The sequence below is a fragment of the Astyanax mexicanus genome, chromosome 6 (genome assembly GCF_023375975.1).
Source record: "Astyanax mexicanus isolate ESR-SI-001 chromosome 6, AstMex3_surface, whole genome shotgun sequence".
Classification (NCBI taxonomy): domain Eukaryota; kingdom Metazoa; phylum Chordata; class Actinopteri; order Characiformes; family Acestrorhamphidae; genus Astyanax; species Astyanax mexicanus.
Genome location: NC_064413.1, coordinates 5,642,089 through 5,654,098, shown reverse-complemented (window position 1 = coordinate 5,654,098; position 12,010 = coordinate 5,642,089). Strand labels below are relative to the sequence as shown.

Genomic DNA, 12,010 nt, shown 5'->3' with positions numbered 1-12,010 from the left:
TCTACAGGAACGTCAGCAGCCATTGTTCTGGAGTGTTGCATGTATGTACACACGTACAGTACTGTGCTGAAGTTCTAGGCCATCTGGGAACATTGCTTTATAAAGCTGTTTATCTGGGCAGTAAGTGCTGAACGTTAGAATTAATGCTAATTATCACTGACATCATACACTGGGGGTTGTGTATGTGTGAATGGATAGGCGGATGTGGCCAGTCAAGGCCTGATACCTTGTGAAGCTCTCACCAGCTCAGAACAATAGAAATAACTTTATAAACTAAAAGGAAAATATTCTACATTTTTAGCTTTTATTACTGTTGATAATTTAAGACTAATTTACAGTATCAGTCAAAAGTTTGGACTTATTCTTTCTTCTTATTCAGTGTTTTCTTTTTTTTCCCCTCCAGACTATGAAGAACACATAAGGAATCATGTTGAACACAATGTGTTAAGTGGCTGGTAAACTTTTCTGAGCTGGTCCTGATGAGAGCCAGTTTCATCATTACATTTTTGATGGTCCTTGCGACTGCACATGTGGATACTTTCAAAGTTCTTGAAATGTTCAACTGTTTTCAAGGCAATTTGGTTGCGATATCAAAAGACATTTTTGTTAGGGGTCCTACTGTATTTTTTACATAATGTATTATTCATATTTATTTGCGTTGATTCTAATGTTATATATGCAAATAAAAACATACTTGCTGCCCAGATTATGGCGTTTAAAGCCGTTTTCTTGAGTGGTCTAGGACTTTTGCAGAGAATTGTATGTCACCAGTCATTCTTAACAGGGAGCCCCTTTGTGTAGATGTGTATAAATGTGTGTTTTTGTGTGTGTCTATGTATCAGCAGTCCTTGTTCTCCAGAGAGAGCTGGGCTGTAGCTCGGTGCAGTTCGGCGCTGACCCTGCGGTGGCCGTGCGGGGGCGAGTTCTCGGCCTCTCCGCCGCCGCCACTCTCGTCTCTCTCCTCCCTCTCTCCGTTCCTCACCTCTCCTCTCACCTTCTTGTCCTCGGCCTCCTCAGTGTGCTGCTCCTGATCCCAGCGCCGCTTGAACCTCAGCTTCAGGGGGATGCACTGAGAGGGGGAGTGAATGGGGGCGAGTCCTGTGGAGGCAGGCGGCGTGTCCGGCTCACTCTTCACCACAGGGCCACCACGCGATGAAGAGGAGGCGGGGCTGAAGAAGAGTGGAGGAGGGGCTGGGGCTTTGAAGACGTCCTCCTCCAGGTCGTCATAGGGCAAGGTTGCGGCGGCCGTGCCGTTGGACTGCCGTTTGAAGCCGTGAGGATGATTATGATGATGGTGCTGATTATGATGATGGTGCTGATGATGGTGGTGGTGGTGGTGGTGATTGCGTCTGGGGGCAGAGAACATTCCAAACTCCTCATCCCGTTCGTCCACTTCTTCATCGCTGATGTCAGTCACCTCCACCTCTTCCTCTGATTCGATATCAGAGATAGGCTCCACCTGCGCAGAAATTATAGTATCATTATTTTTCTTACTATATAAAGCACACTTAAATTTCTTAAATTTTCCCCAAAATCAACAGTGCGCCTTACAATCCGGTTTGTCATATGTATGAATTCTACCAGTCAGGTTGTAAGGGGCAGTGAAGCCACGCCCCTGAAGTGCAGCGTTATACAGGAGTTTCCGTTTAGTTCTCCAGCACAGAGGCTGAAGTAATATTAGAATTAACCGCTAACTGTGCTAGGCACTAGCTTTTTTTGATATTCAAACGTAAGAATTATTGGCCTGTTGCCTGCTGCTGCAGCATTAGCTACTAAGCACTAGCCCTTAAGCTGTTCAGAGGTTCTATCGGCTTTTACATTGAATGAGAAGGTGTGTCCAAACAAAGTTGAACAGAAATACATGATCCACACTGTCCCAGCTTTTTCTGACTTGGAGTTGTACCTAAAAACTAAAATTGATCTTACCTTGATTTTAGGCAGGCCTGCACTGTTAAGTGAGCCGCTGGAGGAGGAGTTGGAGACGAGTCCGGAGCCGCTGGCCGAGCTCAGATCGCTGCCGAATGAGAGCGAGGAGCCAAAGCCTGAGGTGGAGCTGGAGGAGAGCGAGCCCTGCCGACCCTGAGCCTCACGCTGCTTTCGGCCCAGAGGTGGGGGTTGCAGCTTAAACTTGAAGGGTGAAGAGTGGTGGGGCTCGTCGGCAGAGGCCAGAGGGTGGGTGGCAGCTGCTGGGTGGGCGTGGCTTGGGGGCGGAGCCGTCAGGCCGGACGGTAATTGGGCGGTGATCACACCTCTCTCGGCTCCTGTGATAGCCTTGTCGGGCCGGTGCGGCTGGGGCACGATGATGTTGGGGTAGTGGAAGAAGGCGCGGGGGCTGAGGTGGTAGTTATAGACGCTCTGCGTGTGCGCCTGCAGGTAGCGCTGCATGTCTTCAGGGTTGAAGGAGAAAATGGAGCCCGGCATGGGCGAGAGACTGGGTGAGGGACTGTAGGGCAGGTGAGATCCACCGGGGGTCATGGACAGGGCAGGTGAGAGAGGGGGCGGAGCTAGCAGAGCTGCAGAGCCGCCCGGTGTTGCCAAAGGCGACGCAGGGAAAGGTGATAGAGGCTCCTGATGAACTCGATGACCTGCGACTTCAGGTCCACGATGACCCCGGTGGGCCCCGGCCCCACCGTACATCCTGAACAGGGCTTCGTGTGACAGCCGAGGGTGGACGGGTCCCCGGAAGCCTCCTGCTCTTTCAGCAGCTCTCTCCGAGGCTCGCTCCTCTCCTGGGCCGTTGCCGTTTCCCTCTTCGATCTCAGAGTTGACGGAGGTTCCGTCGCTGCAGTCAGAGACGGAGCCGCGGGCCATGCGCCGCCCCACAGTGCCGAAAACACTCGGACTGCGCAGCTCCTCACTGCTGGGTGAGAGCACCTCCGACGGTGTTGATGGAGGGAAACGGAAATGAGTCCCTGCTCCAGTGGGCACCGGAGGAGCACTCTGAGGAACGCCAACACCTAGAGAAAGAAATTAAGACCAGAGGACATATTAATAAAAGATTTTATAAGGGAAAAAAAGTAGAATCTTAATTTTGATAAAGTAAGCCTCTACAGGCATTAATACGATTCAAATACATTCAATGATACTATATATTTTTTTTTATAGTTCTGTGAATCTGGGAATATATATATATATATATATATATATATAATAATATGGACTTAAGAAATAAAGTTGCCTGTAAGTTAGTGTAGAATGTACTATCTAAGACCAGTTTGAGGATGTCAGACAAAAACAAACAGTTGAATTGTTCTTAAATTACAAACAATTTTAAATAAAAAATGATTTACCTTTTTAAAATAAGATTCCTATCATGTTTCCACAATAAATATTTTAACATCTAAGATAAATTCCTTTCTTAATCTTGCCCCTGAAGTGTAAAGCTCTAAATACATTCTATTTTCATTCAATTAAAACTATTTAATGCATCACATTTGATTACAATTATGTAATTTGATGGTACAATTTCAGAAATACACAAGTAAATAAATGAATAATTTATACAGATCTAAAAAATTGCCAAAATGAGCGTATACGCCATTAAACGTTATTTGAATTCTATTCCAACCTTCAGATTGATGCACTATGATGCATCAATGCATTTTCACACCCTTAATAGAGATGGATAGAAAGCGTGAAATAGAAAAACATTAGTGTGTGTGTGTGTGTGTGTCAGCGTATGTAGGAGTGTAAAACACAGTGAGTAGGCAGTTTGTGTGTGTATGTGTGTTGATGCGTGTGTCAGGTCTGTGTAGGAGTTTAAAGACAGGCAGTGGGTGGGACCGTACCTGAGGACCCCATGTCTATGAAGGGATAGTTGACGAGGACCAGCTTGTTGAAGTTGAACTTGTAGGTGAAGCGCTTTCCTTTAGTTTTGTGCAGGATCCTCTTGTTGTAGTAATACCTACACAAACACACACAAATAAACTTTTTACACAGAAAAAAAGGCACGTCAAGTTTTAAGAACAAAAAAAATAGCTATTAATCATGTCTTTCATACTGAGTCTGAAACAGACTGACTGTGTGATTTTTAGCTCTTTTTATTGTATTAATATCAGGCTGACGAATCAGCACTGAGCTCTGTAGAGCATTCTTGCGGAAAAAAAATTAAATCACGGGGACCGAAGCAACACAACTGATTTCGTTCAGATCAAAACACAAAAGCCAATACATTACTATGATTAATGTGCGGACTACAAAAATGCACAGGATAAAAACAATATATACAGCTCTGGAAAGTTTCTAAACAAGTCTCTCCTGCTATTTATAGGTATATGTTTGAGTAAAATAAAAATTGTTGTTTTATTCTATAAACCACGGGCTTTCAGACCTCAAATTATACAAAGAAATAGCCCTGTTTTTTTTAATCAGTTTTTATGCATCTTAGCATCATGTTCTCCTCCACCAGTTTTACACACTGCTTTTGGGTAACTTTTTACCTTTACTCCTGGTGCAAAAATTCAAGCATTTCAGCTTGGTTTAATGGCTGTGGTCATCCATCTTCCTCTTAATTATAGTCTAGAGGTTTTTAAAAGAAACTCATTTTTAAATGGTCTCATTTTTCCTCCAGAGCTGTACGCCAGAGCAGAGCTTAAATGCTGGTAAATCATGTACTTTACTTCGACTTCAAGAGGTGTGAATACATTTGCATGACACTGTATATTACATTACGAAAAGGGTGTGTGTGTTAAGGGTCATTTGAGGACTGCTGTGGTCAGTCTACTTTTGGTTTACATAACCCACTGATAAATTCCCCCCTTTCTTAATCCCTTTATATAATTCTATTCTCTCTCTCCCTCTCTCTCTGTCTATATATTAACCTTTGTCCCTCTCCAGCTCTTTACATAACATCTCTTTTCTTCATAATGCTCCATCTATTTATATAACCCCAAACACACCACCTCATCCTTACAGCAGACAAAGAGGAAGAGAGAGAGAGAGAGAGAGAGAGAGAGCGGCACGATACATGGTTGATCTTCTGCTCTGCCGCCTGCAAGCCACTCATTTGTGTGAATGGCAGGTTTAAGAGGAGATGCTGACAGAGATGCTTTTTAAATGCTTATAGGACATCGCATACCTGTCTGTGTGTGTGTGTGTGTTTGTTTGAGGTGTGTGGTAGATTAAGGCGAGACAGACGGATACAGGGAGAGACGTGTGGTCTATTCTGCTGGTGTGTGTGTGTGTTTTGAGAGTGTGTGTGAGACACAGAGAGAGAGAATTATGGTTATTAAAGGGAGTCGTGAAGACAGGCTCGCTCTCGGTTCAGACAAAAACAGATCAGTGGGCCAGCAGACTGGGAGCAGTTAGTGTATGTGAGTGAGGGGAGAGAGAGTGTTAGACCCACACAGATTGGGTGCTGTAACACATTTCCATATGTACACTTTTTTCCACTACCAAAAAAATGGAAACAGTCGTGGAATCTGCTTCATAAAAACAAGCTTGTGAAAATATAAAGTTTGCAAAAGTCAAAGCACCATCTAGAGTAAACTATGAGATCTACGTTATAAAGAAAATTAGAATGTAATAAATTACCACTTCAAGCTTTAAGGTGACTCTATAGTAGATGTGGTCATCGAACCCCCAACCCTGTGATCATAAATCGGAAAGCAGGGGTCAGATCATAGGGTCCGATATGCCACAGAACGCCTGAAGCAGATAGGGTTATAAGCCAAACTTTGGCATATGTGGGCATCGAACCCACAACCCTGTGATCATAAATCGGAAAGCAGGGGTCAGATCATAGGGTCCGATATGCCACAGAGCGCCTGAAGCAGATAGGGTTATAAGTCAAACTTTGGCATATGTGGGTGTTGAACCCACAAGCCTGTGATCAGAGTTCAGAAAAGTGGGGTCAGAACATAAGCTTATTTATGGTAAAAGGCCCCTGAAAAACAGATTAAAGGACCCAATTGTGGTAGGTGTGGGTATTAAACCCACAACCCTGTGATCATAGTTTGGAAAGCAGGGGTCAGATCATAGGGTCCAATATACCACAGAACGCCTGTAGCAGATGTGCTTATGAGCCCAACTGTGGCAGATGTGGGTATTAAACCTACAACCCTGTGATCATAGTTTAGAGAACAGGGGTCAGCTATGCCACATAATGCCTGGATTAAATGGGGTTGGGAGCCAAACACTGACATATGTGGGTGCTGAACCCACAACCCTATGATTAGAGTTTGGAAAGTTGGGGACAGAGCATAGGGTCAGCTAACCTTGGAACAGACAAGGTTAAAGGCCCAACTGTGGCAGATGAGGGGCAAGAAAATCAAGTTACTAAAAGCCATTCCAGGTAATTGAAAGTCATGCCATTCCAGATGAACACTTCATAAAGAATCTAAGTGTCCAAACTTTTGACTGATACTATAGATGTACAGTGTATTAAGGGTGGTAGTGCTGTGCCCATACTAGCCCATAAAAACACACATTGTCCCACCTCAAAAGTACACAAACAGTCCTGCACTTTATGAATGGCTTTCTATGAATGGAAAAGGAAGTTACCTGCTGCTTTCATTTAACACACACAAAATCACAGATGTACAGAAGAAAATGAGCTTTAAAGCTAAGCTTTCTACTTCCTATACCCACACAATATTAACAAAAGTATCAGGACTCCTGCTTATTCACTGTTGCTTCTGAAAGAGTTTATCCTGCTTTTGTTGGAGTAACTGTCTCTATTGTCAATAGAAGGCTTTCTAGATTTTAGAGCATTGATTTAAGGATTTGATAGCCTTCAGTGACAACTTCTGTCTCAGACTTTACTTTAGAGTGGAGGACAGTGAGTTAAGAACACAGTGATTAAAAACTCCAGCAGCACTGCTGCACTATCTGATCCACTCACTGTACCAGCTCAACATAGACTAACACCTCATACGCCACCAACACCATGCTAATCAGTGTTACTAAACAGTAGTACAGACACACACTCATACATATACACTCTTTCATACATACACACTCATACTCACAAATCTTTTCCCTTATTTTTCCCCATTCATCATGGATTTGGGCTCTACAGTTAAAGCAGGGCTTTGAGAAATGCAGGAGGTTTTCCAGGAAGCAATCAGATCCAGCAGCAGCGAGCGGGATTACCCACCACACTGACACTACCCCGAATCTATCAGCAATCCATAAAGCAGATATACTAAAAATACACAGATTACACAGAAAAAAACATACAAACACACAAAATCTCAAACACAGAATCACATCACTGTGGGTTGGGCGTGGAGAACATTAACGATGTGGCTCTAGTGGTATGCACAGTGTTTTCACTGAATATTCACAATAACATTAAAAAATTCAGAAAACAACAGTAGAGCGGCAGTTTTGCTAAATTACTCTACAAATATTGACATGAAAAAAAGCTTGTAATGCAACAAATGTAATCTAAAAAAACACTTCAAGAGAAGGATGATATTAAGCTCAGCGAGTCTGCCCTTCCCAATAACAGACTAAGCAGCAAAATCGCTGGTGTGAGATTTGATATATGGTCGTGCATTATTAAATGTTTTTAGTTACAAGTTATATACTTCAAGATTTTAGATATACCAGATCTTTATATTATGACACCCAATGCCCAAAAATCAACATCTCAGAAAATTAAATTATTATATAAGACTTTTGGCATTGTGGGCAGTGTACCAAGTCCTGCTGGAAAATGAAATCTGCATCTCCATAGAAGTTGTCAGTAGCAGAGGGAAGAAGCATGAAGTGCTGTAAAATTTTGTGGGAAAAACAAAAACTGCACTGACTTTAGACTTAATAATAAAACACAGTGGATCAACACCAGCAGATGACATGTCTCTCTAAACCATCACTGATTGGTGGAAACTTCACACTAGACCTCAAGCAGTTTGGACTGTGTGTCTCTCCATTCTTCCTCCAGACTCTGCTCCCTTATTTTACAAATGAAATGTAAAATTTACTGATGATCAGTGATGGTTTGGAGAGACATGCCATCTGCTGGTGTTGAACTGATTTACTGAACTAAACTTTTCTATGATATTTAGATGCTCCTGTATATGTGTGGATTAAACATTTAGCTTTATGCGTGTGGTACATGTGTTCTTGTGAAATGGATTGTAGGTGGTACTTGGAGATTTTTAGTTTGGTCATTGTTGGTACGTGGTCTAAAAGGTTTGAGAACTACTGTTGTAGATGACTGGGTCAGAACATCTCCAGAACATCAGGCAGGTCTCGTGAAGTGTTGCCAATATATAGTGGTGAAACAATACTCAGTAATATGGAGTTGGTTTAATTCCAAACATCATCTTTTTTTCTTCACTAAGTGTAAGAGTGTGTGTTGAAGTAAAGGTTCTTGGTAAGCAGATCATAAGCCTGGACACATCCACAGCCTCTACTGACCGCTGGCTGATAAACATCATGCCGTGCGTGTGTGTGAGCGTGTGTTTCCACGTGTCAGAGTGTGCCACGAGTGTGTACTGTGTGCATGTCTCTCGCCCACCGAGCTAATAAAGAACGTATTCTGCCCTTCACAATAAGATGTATACAAGCCTGTCCCCAGGCACACTCTCTCTCACTCTCTCGACTCCCTCACTCACACACTCGCAGTCGTCACCATCCGCCAAACAAAGAACATTATTGTAGCTCCAGATCTGACCCACACTCACTCACACACACACTTGGTCAAACTCAATCAAGAAGCAGAGCTTGAAGGAGACCACTTCAACCCAAACACCTCCAACAACAGTCCGCCAATCGCAGCCCTGCTTAAAACTTCTCAGAGTCAAAGCTGTGAAAAGTATTCCCAATCTTTACTCTGTAGGTGAAGTATAGATACTAGAGTTTAATTCAAGTAACTATTCAATTCAAGCTTTTTACTCTTTTTTACTAAGTAAATGTGTTTAAAACGTATTGCTTTTAAAACTACTTAAAGTATAAAAGTAAAAGTAATATAAGGTAAAAAAAAAAAAAAGCCATTAAAGACAAAAGCTTAGGCCGAACCACAGAGACGTATAGTGCACTACACTACCCCTGCCCTCCCCAAAACACATTTTTCTAAAAGCCATAATGTTCTATTAAAATGTTGATGTTGATAAATGTGCATATATGCCCATTGAAATTGAATGTGGTTTAGTACAATATAAATATATTAAAGTTAAAAGTTAAATCTTAGGAGTTTGTAAAACTGGATGGAGTTCTCTTGAGTCTCTGCACGGATCATCTTCATACTAGACTACATACGTCTGCTATGTTCTTCCTGGAGTGTGTGGGTGTGATGGATCACAGTATAAACCAATAGGGTGTTGGAATGGTATATGTTTACACTTCTCTACATCCAATCACAATTAGATTCACTCTATCTGGATGGAGAGATTTATCTGGATAGGGGTTTTATTTAATGATGAGAAGCCTAAAGATGAAATGAAATAGGAGTTCCAAGGCTATTTTTAAAATGTATGGAGTGAAACTAAAAAGCTGTCTGAAAAATAATTACTCCAGTAAAGTATAGATAACCAACATTTCAAGCACCTCACCTCAAGTGTGAACAAATTGTCTATAGGGTTGGATTTTCATGGCCGATCTGGAACACCACTTTCATCGCTTAATTGTCTACACAAAACTTTTTAATTACTTTCTGCAGTTTACCTGAAACTTGTCTGATACTCGTCGCAAATAGAAATTCTTATCTTAAATAATTTGAACACCTGAAACCAGTGTCCAACTGAAGCTGGTCCTGAGCTTTATTTTTTTGTAGGGATGTCAAATTATGTTTCAACAAGTGACGTCAAAAGTTTGACTACATAAAGGCAGCCTAAAGAGTGACCCTTTGTGCATCGGACACGGTTTCCATTGTGTCCCGGCAGTGGGACGATGGTAGCGGGGCGAGTGGGACGATGGCATCCATCCCCCTCCCCCAACCTAGCCCACCTCCCCCACCCTAGAGCCCATGGGAAGCAGTGTGCGTCCTGACCCGCCATGGAACATCAACACAGGGACAATGCCGTTCCATTCCGCACAGTGCGGGAATTTCCACACGCGCCAGACAGGAAAGAGAGGGGCGTCGGGCCGGAAAGAGCTGTAGGTCAAAGTCATAAAGTAGGAGCTGGAGAGCACCTTCACAACCTCACAAATCACACCACACTCCAACTGTGAGATACTTTATATGGCCAAATGTTTGTGGATATATGTAATAAATGCATTTATTTAAGCTAAAACCATTGCTGACCAGAGGTGTAATAGAATAATAAAGTACTTTGTTACGTTACTTAAAGTGGCAGTCCATATTATTTTGTTTCTAAACTGAAAGCAGAAGCATTTCTTAGTGGAGAAGAGATAAAATAATGTGTTTAATGGTACCAGTGTGCTGAAACGATCATCCCTGCTAAGCCTAATAATATATTCATTCTAAAATCTGGGGTGTCGGCTCGCTTTTCCCTGAAGTTCTTCTGGCCACGTCACACATCTTTACGTACTTATGTCATACGTACAGCCTCTAAAAGAGGATCTGTTTCAGTTTTACTGAACGCGAGCGGCTGGTGGAGCAATGGAGACTTCAGAAGATGAAACAGAGAGCTCAGTAGCTCATTCACTCAAATCCCAAAATTTACAGACATCAGCTTTAAGCAAGAAATGTTGATTATCTATACTTTACTGGAGTAATTATTTTTCAGACGACTTTTTATTTCTACTTCCTACATTTTGACACAGTTATCTGAACTTCCTACTCCTTACATTTAAAAACAAAATAGCTTTGTTACTCCTATTTTCTGTTTTTTTATTATTCAGGCTTTTTATTATTTTTTTTAAATAAATAAATAACCTCTATCCAGATAAATCTCTCCATCCAGATAGAGTGAATCTGATTGTTATTGGATGTAGAGAAGTATAAACATTTACCATTCCGACTCCCTATTGGTTTATACTGTGATCCATCACACCTGCACATCACACAACTCCACCCCCCCACCCCCCCCACCCCCCGTCTTACACACACACTCCAGCAAGAACATAGCAGACTTATGAAGCCTAGTATGAAGATGATCCGTACAGAGACTCAAGAGAAATCGAGCTTTACAAACGTCTAACTAAGCTTTAACTTTAATATATTTACATTCTACTAAAATACATTTATTTTCAATGGGCATATATGCAGCTGAAATACTAGGGAGCCTAGTGCAACCCAAATTTATCAACATTAATATTTTAATATAACATTATAATCATTACAGTGTTTAAAAAAATGTGTTTTGGGGGGGTGGGGTCTGTAAAGCAGTATTGGACCCTGTGGTTCAGCCTAAGCTTTTGTTCTTATTGTATTCTGGTATTTTTTTCACTTTACATTACGTTTACTTGTATACTTTAGGATGTTTTATACTTGTATAATTTTAAAGTGGTAAACATGTTCCTTCATAGTCTGGATTCCTTTACAATGTAGAAGAAACTTTTGACTGGTACTGTAGTTCTATGAGTACAGAGCTATAGAAGTGTGGATTTACATACAGAGTGTAAAGGGTTAAATATGCTTTTAAAATAAAGAAAAAGAAGGTTTTCATGAGCCATAGGCTGCAGTTAACACAAAGCATGAGGTGAAGGGAGTAAGAACATCTGAGAGCCGTAAGGTCATCGGCCCGAGCTAAGCCTCCTCTCAGCCTCATATGACACTGTGTACTCACACTCACTGGATCATTTATACTCAGAATGTGTTAAAACAGACCCAAACTGCTAAACATAGAGAGAAAGAAAGAGAGAGAGCTTAACTTAGCTGTGGATTTGTCAGACTTGGGTAGTATAGCCTTAAAGACACGGTCAGAGCTTATTCTCTCTGGATTAATGACGGAAAAACAGTTATTCACCAACACACTGCACACACACATCCCTGTAATCCGCCATGGCTCAGCTACAGCAGCGTCCTTTCAGTGTTTGTGTCCGTTAAATCGCTTGTTGATGTTCCGAGCCTCGGCCGGTCCCCGGTGGACGACTTACTTACAGGATGTATTTTGACTTGATTACAAACCTCCACAGAGCTTTCATCACCACAGAGGAG

The 12,010-nt window shown here is 41.9% G+C and overlaps 1 protein-coding gene across 1 annotated transcript in view; it reads right to left on the bottom strand.

Moving 5' to 3' along the window:
* Positions 1–649: 649 nt before the first annotated feature.
* erfl3 (Ets2 repressor factor like 3) overlaps positions 650–12,010 on the bottom strand; it is a 74,191-nt gene continuing 62,830 nt past the window's right edge. The window contains exons 3-5 of the mRNA XM_007250863.4: positions 3,789–3,904; positions 1,927–2,957; positions 650–1,459 (exon numbers count right to left, since the gene is read on the bottom strand). Coding sequence (XP_007250925.2) covers positions 839–1,459; positions 1,927–2,957; positions 3,789–3,904 — 1,768 coding nt within the window. The 3' untranslated portion in view covers positions 650–838. The remainder of the gene's footprint in view (positions 1,460–1,926; positions 2,958–3,788; positions 3,905–12,010) is intronic.